Here is a 23,159-nt window from a genome sequence, read left to right as displayed (position 1 = left end):
CATTCATTCTCGTTCTCTTTTTTGGCTTACTACATTGTTTCAATAATGAGCCGTTCAACGTCCAACCTACTTTCACCTCTCCTTGACCATTTCAATAAATTCTTAAAGGTATCAAACTTTTTGATATTGAAATCGAAACTAGGAATACAAGCCGGGTAAACTAACATATAGTTACTGTATGTATAGATGAGATTCTCTTTGTCTCTGTCACGGAGAGAGCAATCAAAGTTTGAAGAGGAATTTAAGTACCTGGTAGTTACATCATCCTTATTTAATGACTCACTCAAACCAGCAACCACAACTGCCAGTGTTCTGAATCAATCACCAGCGTTTCTTAATGATGATATCGGTAGCGAACCGTTAGCCAGCCAGAAAAGAGACAATTTGTCAACAAACGATCCTACAATACAAAACATTCTCATAACCAGTAGCATTAATGTCATTGTCAGCTCAATATTCCTAACTAAATTCGACACATCTTCTACTATGCTGCTATTGCTACCTGTTTATACCATTTTATGTTACTTTACATATCGATACCAAGTGAGTTACAAAGCCAGTTGTTAGGTTAAAACAAGAAAGAATTAATACGATGAGTTGTGGTATATAATTAGAAACATACTCAAATAAGAAAATTACATTCATGCGCCATAAATACTATTAATGAACTCATCGCTATATCACAAGACAGTGATCAATTGTTATATCGATTGATTAATCTTTCTCATTATGCAGATGAAGAAGAAGGTGGAGGTAAAAGAGCCCAAGAATTAACCAAATCATTGGGCTCCTTGCTTTCGAACCATTTACAATCCTACATGGGCATGATAAAAAGCTTGGAACCACTTGTTGACAAACGAAACATGACTCGTTTCAGAGACATGTACAATATCAAGGAAAAAATCCCATCGCAGCTCATTGTCAACGACAGCGATGAGGATGCTTTTAAATTGGAAGACATCGATTTATTAATTACAATGATTACTTGGAAACGTCGTGAATATCTTTTACATCTATTGGCTCTGGATGTTCTGTCAGCAGAGAATATGAAGAAAGAACAGCAGCATATAACAAGTACTACTTATTATAGCCAAAGTTGGATCAAAGCTATCCAGGCCAACAGACAATTGATTGATGAGTATACTGCATTCAATAGCGCTTCAACTCAACTTTTTTATAAAAACACAACTAGTGTCTCTTCAGGTAAAACCGTGAAACACTTTCTCATTTCTTGTTTTGTACAGGGAGCAGTGGGAGGAGAAGAGAGTTTATAGATGGAACGTATACTCATTATAGTTCTATTTATAGAAGATGATAATAGCTCAATGCAGTCCTCTTCTGTTATAAACGAACTGAGCATTAGAAAAAAAAAATCGATAATCTCTACTACAGATGGCATGACGACCAGCAGTTTTGATGGACGTGCACTTGCATTAATGCACAGGATATCGGCCATTGAAAAGTTGATGGAAGACATGCAGGCCAGCTTATTTTTATGTAAACAAGACACGAGATTGGTATCAGGCAACAGCACTAATAGTAATTGTAGCAGCAGTAATAGAAGATTCTCATCCTCAGCACAATATCATCTAGTGGATAGACTGAACAGGCGATTTGAACATTTGGATAGAGAAATAAAAAATTTGTGTCATCAATGGGAAGAAAGTAAACAATCATTAAATTATCTCCTATCGTTAGAAGACAAAAAAGAACTTTTGCCTTCACCACCCGCTTCACCTAATTTATACTTTTTCAAGCATCAAAACAAGTATCTGACATCTGATCTTGCAACCTCACCTATTACCACGACAACTCATTTCAAGTCAATTGGGTTGCGTAGAAGCCATACATACAGCGGCGAAAGGCCTTCTTCTTTACATCAGCACAGAAAATTACAAAATATAAGATTCAATAATCTTCCCATTTTTGACACAAAAGTACAAGATACCATGGACAATAACAATAATAATGATACCTCTACTATTAATATTATAGAACCTAATACTCTTAAATAAATATCCACCTCAATGTTAGCAGCAGCTCGTCAATGGATGGTATAGAATACTATTTGCGAGAAATATTGTTACTCGCACCCCCCCCCCTTTCCTGAACACTTATGAGACTGAAATGTGCCATTTCCTGTGAAAAAAAGCTTCTTCACGATATTTGACTTGGTTCGTAATACACGTTAAAGGATCACAGTGGCCCTCTATGTTTAGATAGCTAATACTATCAGTAAAAGTTGAATGCAATCCTATAAAAACAGCACATTATGGCTTCTTGCAGAAGCATTTGTAGTCACCTCATAAACTAAAGTCACTATATTTGTTCAACCTTAAGAGTATTAAGCCATAGGTTGGCTTGACTTTAATCTTAAGTCCTTTTATCGAATCGTTGAAATAAGTTGATGCGCATAACCCAATCAAAAGAAATAATTAAAACAACTATCTATGCAAGGATGAGTATTGTATTGTATCATACTGAGAGCATTACGCCTGCTTTTTTATTATCCATGAGAATCCTTTGCAGGCGTCATATGGCTTTTCCCGAGAGCTCCAAGAGCCCTTGAAGCTTAGTAAGAGATTTTCCTTAACTATCATTAATCATACAAGTGAACTTGCTGGTTTCTGTTAGCGATTAATAGATATCAACCTATTGACTATGAAGTGCTTAAGGTATCATAAATTTGAACACAAGAGATATTCAAATAAAACTGCAACGCAAAAACCGGTTATTACACCACATGGTAGGTTGATTGCGCGGTTACTTCCCGGATTCGATGAAAATGGTATCGATGTATTTTATTTACTGAAGTTCGAACAATACAAAGGCAATTATTAATCGCGTCTTTTCAGTTTTCCCTTTTACCAAAATATTGATGCTCTATTTTTCTTCAGATAAATACATAATTTTAACAGTTGGGAGTATGTGAAAATAACGAATTAGGTTGGTCATTTCAGTGCGTCAGTAACGCTTCAAAGTACGACAACTTTTAATAACCACAATATGAACAATGAGAGGCAGTGTTTTCTAATAACTACTATACATATTTCAATGCTACGATTGGACAGAAGTAACTGAAAAAAAAAAACATGAATAACTCCAAAACGGTGTTCCATAATAGGAACACATCATAGTACATTCATATTGAACGTGCCCAACCGATTACTTCTCTTTTTGAAAAACGTATATCATATATATACAGAGGGTTCTAAACTGCAAGGCTGTTAACTGGTCGCATTCAAACTAGCTGTAACGCGACCCCCTCTTAAAATATACTTGAAGTAATCTCCTTTATCTATTTAGCGCAACTATAAACAAGCTTCTGCTATACATTGGTATCATCCTATATTATCCACTGTCATAAATTGCTGAAATCAGCCCAGCTTCATACATAATAATAATTACTATAAAAACAAACGCAATCTCAACGTGCTGCTCCAATGAATATGCTGGTTTATTGATTATATTTAGAATGTTTTTTTTTTTTGAATTGGTTCATTTCGCAATCGTTTATATTGAGCTGGATGGTTTCTTTTTCTCTCTCTTCCGTTTCAAAGCCTTTCTAATTACGTCCGCGATCTCTTGTACGTTCCAGAGCTATAAAGAAAAAGAGTAAGAATTATTTCCTGAGATTTTGAGTATGTCTATTAACAAAATGGTAGATTGCTTACGGTTATAATGTAGAAGTTTTTCAATTAAATCAACATGTGTCAACACCATACGTCTACAGCAGTATCGCTTAAGTCCAAGAGCATCTAACGCTTCTCTGTAGCAAAGTGACAGAGTTTTAGATTCGAGAATAGTCAGAGCGAGATTTTGCCAGTACGAACTATCCATAACGTTGCTTACCCTTCTGTATATTCAGCCTGTAAAAGTGATAAATAGTTGTCCCATTTGTTACCTATGACTTTACCACAAGAAAAACAACGGACGGGAATAATCATAATGAAGCTTATATAAAAATAGTAGACTGATCAGGGAGGGGAGTACTCTTCAATTATAAAAGAAAGATTAAAAAGCAAAGCATGACAGAAATCGGCATCAAGCCACTGCATTTCAAACAGAGACAATTGTGACCACTTTAATTTAGGTCACATTTGTAACTGTAATTGTTTTTATTGCAATGTGTAAATACATAAAGCTCCTGTTCCAGCAGCAACAATGTAGAGATTACCATTCAGTTCATATCCTATCAAGTGGTTAAGCTTTCCAACTGATTTATCTAATTGATATATTGTTGGCTTTAAGCTCTCCGACAATGGAAAAGTGTCGTTGAAACTCCAGAGGCAAAATCTACTATTAGGCGATCCAGAAACCAGATGTATTTGTCGGTCCTTTTGATGACTATTTGAAGTTGCTACAAATGACCTACAGAAATTGGAGACAAACAAGACAAAAAGCTTGTTAGCTAAGTCATTCTTTACCAATATGTTGCCGATATGTTATTTAAGGATATCGTACAAACAATTCACCATAGCGTTATGTCCACCACTTAATACTACATCTTGAAGAGAACTACTTTTCTGCTGTAAGGATGATAAAACCTGCAATGTTGAGTCACCTAAGCCTGCTGCGATCCATTTTCCATCATCAGATATATCTACGTCATATACAAAAGGGGGATTGAACATTTGTGTAGCCGTAGGCTCTTTTGGTCCTAAACATGTTCATCAAAAGCAATGTTGAATAAGGAGATTATGTTAATCTTTAAAATTACATCTTTCGTACATACTCATATCATAAACATGTTTCGGTGAGCCTCTTGAGAAATCCCATTCGAATAAATAACTATCCATCCCTCCAGACCAAACTGTATGCACATCAGTTTAATTATCATATCATCAAGTATTCAACGCCTAAGCAAAGGAATAGCTTACCGTCCCATGATTTTTTAGGTCGGAACTTCACAGACATACATATCTAGATGCATATGTAGACATATATAAAAATTGTTGAAGACATCGACGACGAAGAATACCCGGACATTACTTACATTACTATGCTTCTTGGTTGTTTTCTTGAAGATTTTATGACTGCACAAGTCAACTATTTAAAAGTAGTGGGTTAAATACGTTGGTATCTTTACTACTCCATAAAACTCAAAATCCTCTTTACTTATATGTACAGCGCCTTCATCATCTGCAGTGGCTAAAAATTTGTCATTATCACTGACATCAATCTAATGTAGGAAAATAAGCAGTACTACATGAGCTAACATATGTTTTACAGCCACCAAAGTTGAATGACTCACTGAATTAATTTCATCATTACTGAACTCATATCTTCGAACTGGTTCCGTAAGAATTATATCTTTGGTCCTCAGATCATAAGTATAAACCTGCATCGACAAAATTTATTAATCTAATTTAGTTTCTTGAGAAGTTCACGCTGGATTCGAAGAATTTACACATTTTCCCGAAGAAAGGTAAAGAAAAGGTGAGCTCTTCTTCTTTGCAAACTTAATACTAGTGACCTGAAGTAATATGGTAGGGTAAATGTATCAGTTCTCTTATGGCGGTTAAGGATAAAATACATGCTTCAAAACAACTTTGAAACTAAACAACATTACTGGTTCCGATAAGCCTTTAATTGCTTTTATAACCTTATTCAATTTGAGGTCCCATATTCTGCAGGTATTGTCCTCTTTTAACGAAACAACAAAACGAATAACACAAAAACTCAAGGTTAACTTTTTCTTGTTGTTTTCTATTCGAGGATTAAAAATGTGGCTACCTGAGCCAGAAGCCAGAAAATGTTGACCCAAAAAACAATTCTGGGCATAATCAATAGAAATTATAGGGTCGGTGTGGCCTTTCAAAGTAATCAAAGGCTCCAAAGCTCGAATCGTCATCGTTGTGTCCATAATACGTGCAGCTTTACGCGGAACAGAAGAGGAAAGTCTTGTACTCGCAACTGCTATCAACTCGTTAAAAATTGGAAAAGCCATACCGTCTGTGACTTTTAAGACTTTTTGGGAATAAAATCCAAAAAATCCCATTATTGCTGCTTTCCTGTTTTCATATTGCAAAATTCCAACCCTTCAATAGTAATGGAGCATAGACATAGACCTGGTAGCTTACATCAGTCAAATAAGCCTTTTAAAAGTCGCCATGCTTCTAAGGGTGCTTTAAGGGAAGCCTCCAAGGGTAAAGTTAACCGTATCTCAGTCAAACACGGTTCTAATAAAACCGTTTCCAAGACCGATCGTCGTCATGCTGCCAAAATGGTTCAACAAAAGAAGCGTGAAGACATTACTCGCATCAACAGAGTATTTGAGGGTCGTCAGGGTGCTCCAAAAATAGTTCCAGTTCTATCATTGTGTCCTGATAGTGATACAGAAGCCGCTATTGCCAGTATGTATGGTGCGCTCAACCAAGAAGTGCCCATGACTGCCGCCACGGAAGCCACAGTTCTCAACGTCGAACGTTTCAAACAAAAAGTTCAATTCGTCCCTTTAAAGCGAAATTTTATTGATGTGATTGATGCCTTCAAAGTAGCCGACGTGGGTATTTTGTTAATGTCTGCCGATGTGGAAGTGGATCAATTCGGCATCAACTGTTTATTAGCTATCTTGAATCAAGGCTTAGTTAACGTCGTACCTGTGGTTCAACATATGGATCGTGTGCCTCAGAAACTACGCAACAGCACAAAGAAGTCATTGATTGCCTTCATACAACAATTTTTCCCAGAAGAAGAGCATCTTTACTCATTAGACTCAGCAAACGATGGATTGAACGTGTTGCGTTTCATCACCTCTCAAAGACCCAAGCCAATATCATGGCGTGATAATCACCCATATATGTTGGCTGACCAAGTAGAATACGAACCTGTCACAGCAGAAACCGGTACATTGAAAGTGACAGGTTATGCTAGAGGTAACCCCTTCAATGCCAATCGTTTAGTACATCTTCAAAATTTCGGCGATTTCCAGATTCAGCAAATTACCACTGCAGCTTTGACACATAGCAATGATATGCAAGAGGATGCAGTTATTGATACCCCCAAACCTGAAGAGCAGGACGATCTTATTGCAGAAAACGAACCTGATATGATGAACAATGAGCAAACATGGCCAACGGAAGAGGAATTAGCAGAAGCAGATGAGCGGGTGCGTCGTTTGCGTCAAATGGAAGAAGCGCAGGTTAAGCGGGTGCCTAAAGGTACTTCTGCTTATCAGGCAGCTTGGATCGTTGATGATGAAGATGCTGAATATAGTGCCGAGGAGGAAGCAGACGAAGATATGGATATGACAATGCAAGATGAAGGGGAAGATGACATTGTTCAGTCTGCAGAAAGCGCGTTTCCCGATGTAGATGAAGAGTATGAAGAAATAGAGTTGGAAGAAAAAAATGTTTACAAGGATGAATTGGATGCTGAAGAAGAAGCAAGGCAATATGAAGAATATTTAAAAGAAAGACAAAAAGAGTTTGAAAACCAAAATGAATTTCCCGATGAAATTGATACACCGATGCACATACCTGCTAGAGAACGTTTTGCACGTTACCGCGGTCTTCAATCCTTCAGAACTTCACCTTGGGATCCTTATGAAAATCTACCCATCGACTATGGTAGAATTTTCCAATTTGAAAATTATGGACGTACTAAGGCGCGTGTTATCAGTCAAGCAATTGTTGGTAACGTCAAGCCTGGTAGTAGGATTACAATTTGGATCAAGAATGTGCCTTTGCAAGCTTATGGTATGTATACGTCATAAACAAAATCTTACTTTCTCTTTTCTCCAGTATTAATCCTCCTATAGAATCATATGATAGATCACGACCTTTTGTTGTGTTCGGTCTCTTACAATATGAACATAAAATGTCTCTTTTAAATATCCAGATTCAAAGAGATAATGCTTATGAAGAACCTGTCAAATCCAAAGATCCAATGGTCATGCATATGGGCTTCAGACGTTATAATGTGCGACCTATATATTCACAAAATACAAATAAGGGTTTGAATAATGTACATAAATTTGAACGGTTTATCAATATTGGTCGCTCGTATGTGGCGACAGTTTATGGCCCTATTGTTTTTGGTAAAACTCCTGTTATGTTTTACAAAGAAACAGATAATGCGAATGGTAAGTCTGTGAAATGAACGTGCAATTGAGGAAGGATCAGTGAGATCGTTCTTAACCAATTTTTTCCCTTTAATAGAACCTATCTTAGTGTCAACTGGTACATTTATGAATGTCGATGTCAAACGAATTATTGCAAAGCGTATTATTCTTAGTGGTCATCCATTCAAATGCCATAAGCGATCAGCTGTCATTAGATACATGTTTTTCAACGTCGAAGATATATATTGGTTTAAACCTGTGCAGCTTACAACGAAGTACGGTCGTGTAGGCCATATCCGGGAGTCCTTGGGCACACACGGTTATATGAAATGTATCTTTGATGGTCCGCTGACACAACAAGATACAGTTATGATGTGCTTGTACAAACGTGTCTTCCCTAAGTGGACTACGGAGCTTTATAGAGGCGGATTGAATAACTCAGTGGCTGTATCTGCAGTAGACAAAGATATTACCATGATGGGCTAAAGTAAAGTATATGGCCACCGCCCGAAAATGCGTTTTCTCCAAGTTGAAACCTTCCTTTTTAGGAAGGTACAGGAGTTTTAATAAAAGTTTGTTTTTAGTAATTAGAATGCTCAAAAGTCCGGCATTTGTTAAAGGTTTTTTCGTAGAGTTACATGTAAACATGTTCAGCCATCGCTGCAAGGGAGAGAGATGTACCACTGTCTTTTTTTCCATTTTTTTAATCGCGATACTGACTGGTTGAAAATTCGGTGAATTTTATTGGTTCAAGTAGTTGACAAAGTTATCATTCACCATGACTTGGGAGCTACGGCGAAAAAGTATAAAAGGAACGAATATATTCTCTATTTTACCATGTTGGCGCATTCCTAACTACTCTGCAAGCGGTCGTCCTTCCAATCAAACTACAGAAATTTTGAATCGTATTGTCACTATTTACTAGACTGTTTGGAAGATTAACATTTCTTTCACATCTCTAAAAGTATTTCGTGCTTTAAAGAACACAATCAAAGGTCTAACACCATGCAGTGCTTTATGGAAGAATAACCTCTTTTTGTCTATTTTTCTTTTCAAACATAATATTTGTGATTAGATTCTGCACTATTTTTGTAAATTTAAACTTTCCATACTCCTCTAGATTTATATGAATCTCCTTTCAATTTCTTTACCTGAATCACGGGTTATTCTGCTTTTTTTTTATTATTTTATGCTCCACTGAGCCCCATTACTGCTTACTTCGTTACTGCTTACTTCGTTACTGCTTGGTAAGTGATTGGAAAATACATCGTTCTTCTGTTTAAATACTTGGTTGTGTGTTGTACTTCATTAAAGGCTCTGTAGCCTCGTTACGCCAAGTATGCTATCGTAGTAGAAACGTTGATACCAAGTTTAGCAAATCCCAATCACCTTTTGATTGACAATAGCGGCCTTAAACCGTGTACAGGAGTTTTGGGAATTCTAGCATTTTTTGTGTCGTTTAAGTGGTGAGTCATTCATAGTCAAGCAACTTGTTTTCAGCTTGCTCTCCTTATGCCCACTCCTACAAAGAACAAAGAGCTAATATCCGGTTATTTTTTTTTCTTTTTTTTTTTTTCTTCTTCGCCAAAACAGAGAATGGTACTGCTGCTCATTTTTTCACTGTCAACAAACGATCTTTGCTAGCTTTTCACTGTTACGTGATACGTGAATTGTAAATAGCGATCTGTTTAGTTGCAAGAGCTACCATTGCTGAATTTTTCAGGTTTATAAATATGTTAATTGAGATTGAATTTACAATGAAGACCTTTACTAGCCGAGTGTATTCTTTAACGCGCTGTTGGGTTCTGAATGCGCAAAAGGCAAAAGTGTACCACATCGCATAAATTCCTTTCTTTCCCTTCATACTGCATAGAGAATCCCAGCTTTAAATAGAGTCTAGAGGAGCAATGGCGCCTTGTAGTGACGACTTTATTGAGAGTTTAAGTACGAATCCCGTCTTGAGTTGGATGTATCATGAGTTTATGCCAGGCAATGATTTATGGAGCGCTATGCCAACAGAGAGAGCATATGTATTACGTAAGCATAACATTTTTCAGTACAGTCAGGTGGATACAGTAACAGTCGAGCCAAAGGCCGGCTTTCTAATTAAAGGGACCAACCTTCAAAAATATTTCAATGAGCGCTCTCGAAGGTGTTTGCGAGGGAAAGTATTACAAGCTAAGATATTCTAGTTGCTAAATCCTCAGTGTCCTGAAATTGGCTACGTTTAGACCAGAACTACTCGATAGGATTAAGCTAGTGAAAGTAAGGCGAGAGGTAAGCATACCTACAACCTCTTGTTTTAATCACAGTCATGATGATGTTCTTCTTTAACTTCAATTAATTCAGTATCAGGAATTTCAACTATAATATTGAAGTAATGCATGAATTCTGGAGGTGCATTATTATAAGACGATACTTTTCTTAAAAAAAGTGAAAAGCAGTTTTAAAAATAAACACAAAATAAGAAAACTTATGAAGAATGGTCGTCTTTCAGTCTTCGAATAAAAAGTTTCTTTGTAACTGAAGAAATAGAAATATACTTGTAAAAATGACTAAATTTATAATTCCTGAAGAATACTTTGACGACTTCGACACATCCGATAATCATATAACTGATCCTATGGAGATCACAGATATAGTTTAGACGAATCCGCATCCTATCTGAATTAATTCACACCTAGTCTTCGCTAAATCCTCTAAACTCACTGTGCGTGTTAGATTAATTCCACTTGAAAGTTAAAAGTCGTATTTTTTTTAAAAAAATAGGTCTTAATACAATCTGGTGCAATATACTTTTGTTAAGCATCTAGGTTGTTTTCGTTCTTGGTCTACATGGCTTAATTTGTACTTAGGACAATAGCCAAAAAAAAAAAAAAGGTTTATTTCGATATTTCACATAGGTGACAAGTGAGAAAAGTGTTGAATTGGACCAAGTGAAGAACGTGTTGATTTTATTGTTCTTTTTTCAATGCTTTTTTTAAATATCTTCTTCTCTTCTTCAACTGTTTTATTTCTTTACTAATTTCATTTATCGCACGTTTAGTGCTAAGCACCCATTCACTGCTAGGGGTAGTATCAGTATTGGTAATATCAGCATAGGCTTGGGATGAAGGTATAGGCATAGTGGCAGTGTTGGTCATATCAGCAATGGCTTGGGATGAAGGTATAGGCAACGTGGCAGTATTCGTAATATCAGCATTAGCCTCTGATGAAGGCATGGGCGTAGTGGCAGCGTTGACAGCTGGAGCATTAATACTTTGCGTATTAGAACGATTGCCAAAGTTTATCTTTTGAACAGCATAAGTAACCAAAGTGCCATCAGGTAAATGTGTTGGATGAATTGTAAAATGCATATTGTTTATAGTAAGGCCTTTTTCAACATAAGTGTTATAAAAGACAGATGCGCTTTCAACGGTTGAAAAATGCAGATATGAATATCTAAGAAGAAAGAATAGCAGAGTTAGTAATTAAGTAAAAACTTGGTCAAAGATACATACTCAGACATTGTGTTTTTACAAATCTCGTTCAACAATTTGAGATTTAAGCAGCTTAAAATTTCTTTCATCTGACGGTTCGTTATGCTTACTGCTGAAACGCTTTTTACGCACACTTATTTATTGGGTTTATTACAGCCGTTGCATACCATTTTTATTACTATTGGGAAACCTGAAAACACAGCTACAGAAATTCCGATTGCGGTCAGGTAATTGAAACTTGGAATAGTTTTAAGCCCCTGATATGAGCTCACATTAACGTAACCAATAATTTCCAAAAGATTTGGAGAATGTAGACTGCTTTTTGTTGAAAAAAAGTATAAAAACCCACTCTTTCTTCCTTCCTCATTTCGCATCTTTCTTCTGCCTTCGGGTATTCTGCCTTCGGGTATTCTTCCTTCGGGTATTCTGCCTTCGGGTATTCTGCCTTCGGGTATTCTGCCTTCGGGTATTCTGCCTTCGGGTATTCTGCCTTCGGGTACCTTTTTCTTAAAAAAAAAATGAAAATGAAAAAAAAAACTCATTTACTCCCAAAATAAGGGAAGTTAAAAATACAAACTTTGAGCTCGGAGTCACTGTTAATTTTTTTCCACACAGTGCACAAACCTCATTCTTAAAGTAAAAAAGAAACAAGTTGATTTCTGAATGGCCAGTTTACCACAAGCAAATTTTTTTTTGGTCTGTTTTTTTAATCTTTATATAAATTTGAGCTTACAGCCAAATCAAAGCCAAAGGGCAGTTTTTTAAATCTCAATTTGCAGCTTATTATTTTTGTTAATGGGCGGTTTTTGATAACATAATTTAGATGAGTACACGATTTTTTACAAAAATGGACAGGGAAGATTGTCGACGAAGAAGATTGTGATGCTATGGACTGAGAAGAGGAAATGCATCCCCACCACCTAACCATTTGAACTCGCATTATACTTTACTGTGGAGCTCAGAGACTGAGCAGACTTCGGCCATTGAAGAATTAGATGCTAATGGAGGAACTTGCAACCGTAGTAAAAATACAAAGTAGGCACTACAAAAACTTTGTCTACTGTAACGAAGTAAAGTTATTCAATATTGGAACCGCTGAGCGAGCAGTGCAGAAGTGGACCAAAAGACTCAAAGAGGATAAAGACTGGAACATCTTTGAAAAACAAACCAACAAAAGTTAACATGCCAAAGAGTCAACTTACGAGATGAATTCATACTACTAACTTATACGATGATAACCCTCCAGCTCAGGCTCATGACACAGTTGCGTCGCTTACTGAGAAATGTAATCTTTTAAAAAATTTACCCGTCACCGGCAGCTAGAGATAATCCAACTAAAATCGCCAATCGTACAGTGTGGGTTGAAGAATGGAGTAAAACAGATATGAACTGTCTTGAAAACTGGTGTTTTCGTGGATGAACCAGGCTTTGAGGTCAACATGAAAACTCCGGGAGGATGGTCGCAGAAGGGTACATCATCTATTGTGAACACTCCTACCATTAGAGCACCATCGTACACAGTTTTAGAAGCTATTTCAGCAAAATTTATTGTGTCAATGGAGTTCGGAAATCCGCAGGAACGCTCATTAAAGAGGATAAAGCTCAACTTTGTCAATAATAAAAGTAAAGCACCAACCAACAAATGAAAAAACTGCGCCTGAAGGCACTATTACAGGTCATTATTTGCATTTCACTTAAAGAACGATTGACGAAATGGATTATTTTCCTGAAATGAAAGATTATTAATACTTCCCCTCGTAAACACCTTCGAGGATTTTTACAGCACTCATTGAATATTTTTGAAAAGTGTTTGAAGGTTGATTTAATCGAACGACTTACTTCTTCAAATCCAATAAAGCCACCCTTTAACAAAAATAAACTGCCAATTGAGATATGGAAAACCGCCCATTGAGATTAAAAGCACGCCCTTTGAGTTGATTTATTCCCCGCCCTTTTGATTAGGAATCCGTCCTTTGGCGCTGATTTGACTGGCATCTTAGAATGTCGCAGAAAGCAAGCCATGAGATCTGCAAGTGATTGATAAGAGTGATTAATGGTTTTGGTAGAGACCTAATCCAAGTATGACACTCCCAATACTCGCAAATCATCACATTGGCTTAGACAACAGCTGAGAAACGGAACAAAGAGTAATTGTTTCCGAATTTGGCTAGAAATTCCTCGCTTCACTAGATGACTTGCATGCAGGTCAAGAATATAGAGAAAAAAAATTGTTGAGGATTGTTGAAGCTTAATGAACTGATGAAACTATAACCTCTGTTGAAGAATCAAACCCGTGCTCCAACTATAAGCACCAAAGTGATTTAGTACAATTTGCCAGCGTTTCTTGATCATTTGTCCCTGATGTGCTGCCCTTCAACACATTGGTCAGATTCGACAGGGAGGGTTTTCTTACTGTACTGTAATATGTCACATTCGAAATCAGTACCAGCATGTAGCATCTTAACAGTCTGGCTGCATTGCTAAACAGTAATTCTACGAAATTGTAGTGGAACATCAACAATGGTTGGTTCCAAACGCAGATCACAAAGTTTCATTGATAAAAACAAATGAATGCCTCGCCGCCTAAAAGGTCGGGGTGTCAAAACTTATCAGTAGCAGAGTTAGTGTCACATCTCATCTGTAGCCTGTCAATTTTACAAAATTAAAAAAAAAAATTCTGGGCGAGTTTTCTTATTGTTTTCTTCCTCTTTAAAAACTATTTTTTTTAGGGCAACAACCTTCTCATTGATAAACGATGGCTGCCAACGTTGATCTTTCCACTAATGTAGCGGGTGTCAAGCTTCCAAATCTCTTCTACAATGCTTCAGGTGTCATGTGTCAAACTGAAAAAGAATTAAATCAGTTGATCGAAAGTGATTCTGGTGCACTCATCACCAAATCTGCTACCTTTTTACCCCGGGAGGGTAACCCTTCTCCCCGTTATACTGCGCTACCTAATGGAATCGGTAGTATTAACTCTATGGGCCTTCCTAATGAAGGTTATGAGTATTACTTGAATTTTGCAAAGAATTACAACTACAACAACAGCAAAGGAAAGCCCCTCTTCATTTCCTTATCTGGCTTGTCTGTACAAGATAATGTAAACATGATTACCGCTTTCAATGATGCCGACTTGCCTTGCATTTTAGAAGTCAACTTTTCTTGTCCTAACGTCCCTGGTAAGCCACAGTTAGGATATGATTTCGAAGGTATGGAAAATGCTCTCACTGTCTTGGCTCCCTTGATCAAAAAACCTTTCGGTATCAAATTACCGCCCTATTTCGATATTGCTCATTTCGATATTGCTGCGAACATTTTCAACAAATTCGAAAATCTTGCTTATGTCACATGCATTAATTCAGTTGGTAACGGTTTAGCAATTGATGTGGAAACAGAACAAGTGTTGGTGAAGCCTAAAGATGGCTTTGGTGGTTTAGGAGGGTTGATGGTTTTGAACACAGCTTTGGCCAACGTGAATGCATTCTATCGTCGTTTATCACCCGGAAAGCAAGTGATTGGTGTCGGTGGCGTCACATCCGGTAAAGAAGCTTTTATGCATGTGCTGGCAGGTGCTAGTGCTGTGCAAATTGGCACCACATTGAAGGAAGAAGGTGAAGGTTGTTTTACTCGTATCAGTAAAGAGTTAAGCGAGATTATGGCCTCTAAGGGCTATAAGACTTTGGACGATTTCCGTGGCAAGGTCAAGACTCCGTAAAGCATTTCCCTTTTTTTTTTTTTTTGTACAATATCATCACAATAAACCACGTAAAATAATAGATATAGAGTCGATGCGTATCTGCAATAATTGGAGATTGACCAAAAGGTGGGTTCCGTTTAGAGTAACAGCGACTTTAGTAAGAGTGCGTTAAATTAGTTCATTGACAAACGTAATAGACTGTCTTTGATTCCACTAGCCAAAGAACGCTTAACCGTTAACCCATGTTCGATTGTTCCGTTTTTATGACATATTACTAAACGTTCACAAAATACCACGAGGGAGGAATAACAACATGCAATAGGTATAAGTCATCTTTAGATTTCAAGATAAATGCTTGGTACACACGAGGCTTCTCAATTGAAATGTACATTAGATTGAAAAGAACTGCACCTCCGTATGCCGTAAAGAATTTTTAAACGCCAGTTTGAAATGGCGTTGCATAAAGACTGATTCAGCAAATCTTCTCCATTTCTTCCTTAAAGAGCGTGCTAGACAGCTTCAAAATGAAACTTGAGTGGATTGTGTATCAGTATACATCCAACTTCTAATTGTTTGTATTTTGAGACTATATATTCATTATCGTATACATTGTACTTCAGCACCTTGGTCATTCCGACTTATCCCATCTTATTTAGCACAAATGATTCACAAAAGTTATACTAAACAAGAGGGAAGATGTTTCTAAACACAATATACACTGATAGTCAAATTTGCCGTGGTTTATCTTTTTTTTTGGGGGTTGAGATATGATGATGATACTCTGAACGCTGTTACTTGTACGAATTTGACTCGTGTATATAATGTCTGATCTTTAAAGGAAAAGACTCTAATAGGAGTCATCATGTATGTCCGTCGTTGTGTAACTGTTTTTATCAGCGGCCTCTCAAACGTCTCCTGCACATTTTTATGCACTACCGTTGGGAGACAAACAAATGAAAAGAGCCTTTCTTAATCTTACTCCTTCTTTTCTGATATTGGTTTAACGGATTGTATATGGTATTGATGTTTTCCATTTTTCTCTCAAATATTAGATAATCATGAATAAAACATTCAACTATTTTTATTTATTTATTTTACTCATATCATCGACGTTTATATTCAATGTCTCATGCACTTTGTATAAAAGAGATTATGAGAACAGACTTTATTTTACAGTCAAAATACCCGACTCAGCATCATCGTCATTTCGTGTTGACTTTATTACCAATATCACTGAAGTGACAAAGCTTCTCAAGGCAAGATATGAAGGACAAGTCGGTGAATTACGACAATATCATTGGATAAGTGTTCCTTCATGGCATTCTTCCTCAACGCCGTTTAAACTAACTCGTAGACGGATTACTCATGAAGAAGTGATGCAGCAATTCGATAACAAAATCAAGCTGCACAAAAGGAATACCTTATTGACAAATAATATCGAATTGCAACCTCAAATACCCGAAAGGCGACTATTTAAACGTATACCCGAACTCCCACTTTCACCCCTACTTGAAAATGTACAAGAAGAGCATCGATTGAATAGCAATATTGGAAAACTTAAAATATCGTTGAATATCGCAGATCCGGCCTTTGATCGGCAATGGCATTTGGTAAGTAATAGCAAGACGCAATTATTCTTCTGACTGTATAAAAGTATTTATGCTAACTAACTGCGGGGTCTTGTTTGAATTGTAGTTCAATACAGAAGAATTTGGATATGATATGAATGTAACAGGTGTTTGGAGTCAAGGAATTACAGGGGAAAACGTTATTGTGGCTATTGTTGATGACGGATTGGAGATGGAGCATGAAGATCTGAGAGACAATTATGTGAGTATATTGACAGCATAAACAGAAAAGCAGTAGTAATAACTAGCTGGGATCACCGGTTTTATACTTGTGCTAAGCAATTTACTATGATCTTATCAGTTTCCAGAGGGCTCTTTTGATTTTAATGAACACGTCAAAGATCCCAAGCCTCGGCTTTCTGACGATACGCATGGAACACGGTGTGCTGGCGAAATCGCTGCTGCAAAAAACGACATTTGTGGGCTTGGTATTGCATATAACGCCAAGGTAGCTGGCTTACGGATTTTATCCGGCGATATCACCCAAGCAGATGAAGCGACGGCCATCAACTACGGGTATCAGCAAAATCATATCTATTCTTGCTCATGGGGCCCACCCGACGATGGGGAATCAACAGAGGGTCCAAAAGGGATTGTGCTTGATGCGTTTAAAAATGGCATTCAATATGGCCGAAATGGGTTGGGCTCCATCTTTGTCTTTGCATCCGGAAATGGCGGCAGTTATGGTGATAATTGTAATTTTGATGGTTATACGAACAGTATTTATACAGTGACCGTAGGTGCAATTGACAAACTGGGTAACCATCCTTCGTATGCTGAAAGATGTGCAGCTCAACTGGTAGTGGCTTACTCAAGTGGCAGTGGAAGATATATTGTAAAGTAGTTAGAGAAAAAATAGCTGAAGAAGCATCTAATACCCAAGAATGAACTGTTATTTTGCCATTCAGCTAACCTAGTTTTCCCTTTTTTGGTTAATTTACGATAGTATACAACGGATGTAGGCGGTGAGCGTCAATGCTCAGACCGTCATGGTGGCACTTCTGCAGCGGCTCCTTTAGCAGCAGGTGTATTCGCACTTGTCCTATCTGTTCGCCCTGATTTATCTTGGCGTGATATACAGCATCTTTGCGTACAATCAGCTGTACCTATAAATTTAGATGATGAAGACTGGGCCGAATTACCTTCTGGTCGAATGTTTAACCATAAATACGGGTATGGTGTTTTGGATGCTTATCGAATTGTAGAGCTAGCAAAACATTTTAAAACAGTGCGACCTCAAGTGAATGTGGAAGTCGAATCATCGTTAGATAAGCAGCAAGAACAGGCACAGTTATTAAGTTCTATATCTACAACACCTGCATCTGCTTCAGCTGCTAAAACAATGGGTAACATGGAAAGCAGTACCAGCAACAACAGCGACAGTGCAATCGTAAATTCTAGGAAGACATACAAAAGTGATGTCTTTGTAACTCAAGAAATGATTGATGAATCAGGCCTTTCTAGCCTCGAACACGTTACTGCTACTGTTACTATGAAGCATCATCGACGTGGCGATTTCGAGATTCTGTTATCCAGTCCAAACGGTGTCGTTAGCCAGTTGGGTACGCCAAGGCCCCATGATAAAAGTGAATCAGGATTGAAAAGCTGGACTTTCATGACTGTCAAGCATTGGGATGAGAATCCTATCGTAGGCAACTGGACACTTCTCATAAAGGATGCCGTCCAAGAAGACGTGTCCTTACTAAACGATGACACCGTGCATTGGAAATTGACCTTATGGGGTGAAATAGTGGACAGTTATAACGACAGTAGTAACAACAACGAAAAGGAGACAGACAGCAAAAAAGCAACGCATGTTGGCGTTGATAACTTTGAAACAGAAGCTAATGGTAAAGACGAAAGTGATAGTATAAGTCACTATAATCAAAGTTCAATGCAACAGGATATTGCTACCGCTGCTGCTCTAGCAAAGCAGTCATCCTATATGATTTATAATATAGTGGCAGCGTCGCTTATCATTGGCGCGGTATTTACGGCATTTCTAGTAAAGATTTATGTGCTGAAAAGAACAGATGTTAATTATATAAAAGCTTTGATGGATGAAGATGATATGGGGGATGTAAATGAGATAGAGACGAATACGGTTGAAATGATACCTCGAAACCGATCATATTGACATGCATAGATATCATAATGGAATCTCTCTGCTTTATTCTTGTCTATAAACACATGATTTTCAATAAATTAATTGTACTCTATCACTTGGTAAGGATCACCGGTTATTTTTAGCAAGTCTGCCCAATAAACGTTTGGATCAAAAGCAAAATTGTATTTTCCACCCAAAGAAATTTCCATTTGATCAGCCGATATCATATCCTCCATGTTAATTTGGCTACTGTTTGCGGTGGTATTAGTGTTTGGATTAGAGCCGGCAGGATTGATGAATTTAATTTTGTTTCTCGTTACAGGGTCCATGAACGGTGATATAATTTTGAATGTAGCAAGAAAGAACCAAGGCGCTATGTAATTTCACAAGGAACGCGTATGTTAAGATGGTGACGCACTTTTATTCCCCTTTTGTCTAACTTACCATTCACTAAAAATGCAATACCCAATCTTTCTGGATAATGATTGCCCAATATATCCAAAAACTTCTTGCATGTACTGACGCCAGCATTATTGGATGCTGTCGAATCCTTGAAATCGACTACGATAGAAATCTTTTCTACGTTTTGAGGCATCAAACGGATCCCTCTTTCCAGACAAAATACAATATGCTTGACTTGTCTCTCTGAATCTTTCGAATTCTCATGTCGGGGTTTCATGATCCACAAGGGACGGCCAGTTTTGTCAAAACCACTGAAATACATTTTGCCCGTTTCGGCCTAAATGTTGAGGTTTTTTTTCCATAAGAAAAAATGAACAGGAGGCACAAAGTTTGACAAGATTATCAATTATTTACCTCTGCACGAACATAGTTGGGATCTATTTGATCAGGCTTGAATTCTCTTCTCCACTTTATTGTGTTTTCCAGCATTGTTTTCGCAGCCTATATGTCACAAAACAGTTAGGTCAACAAGCAGCCGAGGTAATGCTTGAAGTCAGAGTATTCTTCTTCAATTTTACTTCGTAGTCCCATTTTCTAGCCCTCATATATCGATGCACTGTTCCTTCAGTTACAAAGCCTCTTTCGTTGGGATAATAAGGATCGTCTTTTGGAAGCATGATTGATTCTATATGAGATAGTAGCCTGTTTATCTTTTCTTGTTGTTCTTCATTCAAAGGTGCATTCAGAACAGGTTCATAGTCTGAGGGTGGTGTTAAAAGCGCTTTGTATGTAACTGGTCCATGATCAACGGCAATTTCTGGTGTGCTTGCAGCAGCATTTGAGCTAGATCTAAATCTGAAGATATTCATTTTTTACTATGATTATGTCTGCTATGAAGGCCGATGTCGCTGAAGTAAAAGAAAAAGAGGAAAATTGAAATAGGAGCAAAGTGATTAGAGATATATACAGCTCAGTGACGAGTCTTTTCCTATAAATAGAAATTCAAGGATGGATGAACTTTCTAATTCTTCGTTGCGGGCCTTTGCAATCGTTAAAAACTACTTCATTATTGATATCCAACTCCACCGGATAGAAAGAGATATGTACTGTACGTATAAAATGTGAAATAAGAGCGTAAGGGTTGACAGATGAGGTAAAAATTACATGTTCCTGAAAGTTTGTACATGTTACCTAAAGATACAAATAACTTAATTGAAACCCAATCAATCATAGAGAGCTCATACAGCCGTTAATCATTTTTTTCGCAGCCACTAATTTTGTTGTTCTATGATCGCCAATTATTCTTTATTTTATTTGTAACCGCCAATACTGTAAACTATTCATTCGAATACCCAAGGGTCCTTTTGTTACTTTCGCGTTGAAAAGCTTACATATAGCATTGCCCCCAATGTTGTCATCAGCAATGAACATGTGCTTCGATACAGCTTTACACGACTATTTTAACCGTAGCCTGCAATTTATTACCCATCATGCTTCTCGATTGCAATTTCGTCAGAAGAAAATACTGCTCTGACATTTCTCCATTCTTTTTTTAAAAAGCTGATTTTAATACACTTTATTAGACAATGGGACATATTCTTCAAAATCGCTATGGTCACTGTCGCCATTACTGCTGGTCACAAAAGGAGAATGCGTATCACCTTTAGTCCTTCTTTCGGCTTTCTCAGCCTCCCTTTTCCAATTTGCAGTCAAAACTACAAATAACGTAGCAATTGCTGCAGCAATCAATGAACCGGATAAAGCCGCCCATAAACCAGACAGTTTCCAACCACGTTTGAAGCATAGATAAAAACCAATAGGCAGAGCAGACAAATAGTAAGAGCCCAAGTTACACCAAGCACCAATATGCTGACGCCCCATACCATTCAAAACACCATCCGCCACACCGGCCAGGTTATCGGCAATCACGAATAACGCGACTAACGGTAATACATGTGTGACAATATGCACAACTTTTTCATCTGTAGTAAAAAGGTAAGCCCAGACGTGACGGAAGAGTATCAACACCATACTATTAACAAAACCAACACAAAAACCAACAATCAATGCGGCACGAGCAGCCATGCGAGCTTGTTTGGGCTTTTGAGCACCCAATAAATTACCTACACGATTTGTTGTAGCAATACCGACCCCGAAGGCAAGCGTATAAAGCGCTGTGATTGATGTGAGAATAATACTTTGAGCACCTAAATTAGGGGTATCAATCCAACTGGCTCCAAGAGCAATGATTTCATAAGCCCACGTCTCAGTACAAATGAGCAAGATACCAGGAACAGCGAGTTTAATCAATGGACCCCAATGTCGAAACTGGTATATGAACAAAGTAGACCAGGTCGGCCAAGCTTGATGGCCATCGATACGGTAGATGTAAAGTGTCAACAAAAGAACAAGCAACCAGTAAGAGATGCAACTAGCAATTGGCGCACCGTGAAAACCGAGTGAAAACTGAGGCAACCACACCAAGACGTAATTCATAAGTAAATTGAAAGGTGTGCAGATGATGAGAATATAAGTAGGGGGATGGAAAATACCTTGGGCTTGTAGCATTTTTTTCAGCGCTTCAAAAACGGCAAAAGCAGGAACAGCGAGGATCATCCAGCGAACGTAAATGCTAGATAAATGAGCAACAGTAGGGTCTTGTCGAAGAAATAGAAAAACATTTTCAGAATACCACCACAAAAGAATCATAGGTATGTATAAGAAAGACATGAAAGCTAAGCAGCGTTGAACGTGGAGACCAACCACTTTCTCATTTCTCGAACTTGTAAAAGATTGAGAGCAAAGTGTATCCAACGATAAAGTAGCACCGGTAATTACAGAAAAACCAGTAATAGTGACAAACATGCTACCTAAAGTGGCCGAAGCTAGTTCAGTTGCTCCCTAAATAGAGTTTACAATGATGAGCGTAGCAATAATGATAATGACAGATTGCATTCTTTCTTGCTCTTCAAACTTACTAAATGCCCAGCAGAAACAATACTGAAGCTTTGCAAAGTGTTCTGCAACAGATAACTAACGACTAATGGCATTGCATTCTTCAATAGCCATTTAAATTCATGGCGATAGCCTTTCTGTTGTACCTGCAGTTGTATTGGATCTACAAAATCATCATCTTCTGGATACGTTGGGGTTAAGATAGGCGAACTCCTCGTTGATGATAATAGCATGCTTTTTCCTCGTCAATGTTGTAAACTAAGGTGATACGTTATTAATGTTCATCCAAACGGTGGTGTAACGATAACGTGATCTCAAACTAATTTAAACGGTCTTATTATGGTTCAGTTGACTGAAGAAATTAAGCTTTCAGAAAGATATAGAAACAAAAGGGCAGCTTTTTTTGAATTTTTTTTTCAGTCTATCTAGCCCGATTTGTCAAAGATTTTTTTATTCAAACAGACCTTCGAATCCAGTCACTGGTATTATTCAAACGTGGGTCTTCAGCTAATGTTCTTCAGGTTTCACTCTGTATGAAATACAAGTGAACACATTTAAGACAAAACATAAAACAAATTTTGAGACAATCTAGCCAATATTTTTCACAAATGTTTCTCCACCAGAATTTATACCTGTGATATCCGTATACATTCAGAGGAAATTGTGCTTACTATAGCGTGTAAGTCTAGCCCAACTATTGTTACAACAATTTGTTCGAATTATGATGTAGGGCATTTCTTTACCCTGCCATCAGCTTTGTCAAACAACTTTTGGAAAGACGGTCTTTTGATGATAACCTTTCTATTACAATAAATCAACATGTTTT

General features: G+C 37.5%; 9 protein-coding genes across 9 annotated transcripts; 4 read left to right on the top strand and 5 right to left on the bottom strand.

Annotated features, from left to right (window-relative positions):
- On the top strand, positions 1 to 2,053 carry BDF20DRAFT_1000386 (uncharacterized protein). The gene is made up of 4 exons (XM_053074592.1): positions 1 to 108; positions 187 to 543; positions 615 to 1,203; positions 1,309 to 2,053. Exons 1-4 carry the CDS (start codon positions 46 to 48, stop codon positions 2,013 to 2,015), a joined length of 1,716 nt encoding a protein of 571 aa, XP_052937656.1. The 5' UTR covers positions 1 to 45; the 3' UTR covers positions 2,016 to 2,053.
- Positions 2,054 to 3,155: 1,102 nt separating this feature from the next.
- BDF20DRAFT_866911 (DNA-directed RNA polymerase I, II, and III subunit RPABC5) lies at positions 3,156 to 4,013 on the bottom strand. Its single transcript, XM_053080867.1, has 3 exons — positions 3,853 to 4,013; positions 3,675 to 3,769; positions 3,156 to 3,600 (listed from the first exon to the last, which is right to left on the bottom strand). Exons 1-3 carry the CDS (start codon positions 3,945 to 3,947, stop codon positions 3,566 to 3,568), a joined length of 225 nt encoding a protein of 74 aa, XP_052937655.1. The 5' UTR covers positions 3,948 to 4,013; the 3' UTR covers positions 3,156 to 3,565.
- Positions 4,014 to 4,118: 105 nt separating this feature from the next.
- On the bottom strand, positions 4,119 to 5,866 carry BDF20DRAFT_835052 (WD40-repeat-containing domain protein; the record flags this gene model as incomplete). Its single annotated transcript, XM_053078804.1, has 8 exons — positions 4,119 to 4,371; positions 4,465 to 4,603; positions 4,721 to 4,813; positions 4,881 to 4,923; positions 4,997 to 5,049; positions 5,119 to 5,182; positions 5,255 to 5,341; positions 5,537 to 5,866. 8 exons carry the CDS (start codon positions 5,864 to 5,866, stop codon positions 4,119 to 4,121), a joined length of 1,062 nt encoding a protein of 353 aa, XP_052937654.1.
- A 186-nt stretch (positions 5,867 to 6,052) lies between these two features.
- BDF20DRAFT_912589 (uncharacterized protein) lies at positions 6,053 to 8,551 on the top strand (the record flags this gene model as incomplete). Its single annotated transcript, XM_053083972.1, has 3 exons — positions 6,053 to 7,700; positions 7,763 to 8,086; positions 8,163 to 8,551. The coding sequence occupies 3 exons, from the start codon at positions 6,053 to 6,055 to the stop codon at positions 8,549 to 8,551; spliced, it is 2,361 nt and encodes a 786-aa protein (XP_052937653.1).
- A 2,376-nt stretch (positions 8,552 to 10,927) lies between these two features.
- Positions 10,928 to 11,550, bottom strand: BDF20DRAFT_470964 (uncharacterized protein). The gene has a single exon (XM_053075530.1). It carries the CDS (start codon positions 11,419 to 11,421, stop codon positions 11,020 to 11,022), a length of 402 nt encoding a protein of 133 aa, XP_052937652.1. The 5' UTR covers positions 11,422 to 11,550; the 3' UTR covers positions 10,928 to 11,019.
- A 2,749-nt stretch (positions 11,551 to 14,299) lies between these two features.
- On the top strand, positions 14,300 to 15,259 carry BDF20DRAFT_818759 (Dihydroorotate dehydrogenase; the record flags this gene model as incomplete). Its single annotated transcript, XM_053077406.1, has 1 exon — positions 14,300 to 15,259. One exon carries the CDS (start codon positions 14,300 to 14,302, stop codon positions 15,257 to 15,259), a length of 960 nt encoding a protein of 319 aa, XP_052937651.1.
- Positions 15,260 to 16,350: 1,091 nt separating this feature from the next.
- BDF20DRAFT_790140 (peptidase S8/S53 domain-containing protein) lies at positions 16,351 to 18,634 on the top strand (the record flags this gene model as incomplete). The annotated part of the gene is made up of 5 exons (XM_053076174.1): positions 16,351 to 16,851; positions 16,937 to 17,071; positions 17,171 to 17,704; positions 17,816 to 18,159; positions 18,271 to 18,634. Coding segments are annotated over 5 exons (1,878 nt in total), but the record flags the coding sequence as incomplete, so codon positions are not given.
- A 440-nt stretch (positions 18,635 to 19,074) lies between these two features.
- Positions 19,075 to 20,247, bottom strand: BDF20DRAFT_818757 (CRAL-TRIO domain-containing protein; the record flags this gene model as incomplete). The annotated part of the gene is made up of 4 exons (XM_053077405.1): positions 19,075 to 19,349; positions 19,421 to 19,715; positions 19,793 to 19,879; positions 19,957 to 20,247. 4 exons carry the CDS (start codon positions 20,245 to 20,247, stop codon positions 19,075 to 19,077), a joined length of 948 nt encoding a protein of 315 aa, XP_052937649.1.
- Positions 20,248 to 20,944: 697 nt separating this feature from the next.
- Positions 20,945 to 22,566, bottom strand: BDF20DRAFT_818521 (mate-domain-containing protein; the record flags this gene model as incomplete). Its single annotated transcript, XM_053077377.1, has 2 exons — positions 20,945 to 22,279; positions 22,357 to 22,566. The coding sequence occupies 2 exons, from the start codon at positions 22,564 to 22,566 to the stop codon at positions 20,945 to 20,947; spliced, it is 1,545 nt and encodes a 514-aa protein (XP_052937648.1).
- Between the last annotated feature and the right edge of the window lie 593 nt (positions 22,567 to 23,159).

This window comes from Mycotypha africana (assembly GCF_025528875.1).
Source record: "Mycotypha africana strain NRRL 2978 chromosome Unknown BDF20scaffold_4, whole genome shotgun sequence".
Taxonomy (NCBI): Eukaryota; Fungi; Mucoromycota; class Mucoromycetes; order Mucorales; family Mycotyphaceae; genus Mycotypha; species Mycotypha africana.
Note: the sequence above shows the minus strand (reverse complement) of the source record. Positions and strands in the feature narration are given on the sequence as shown.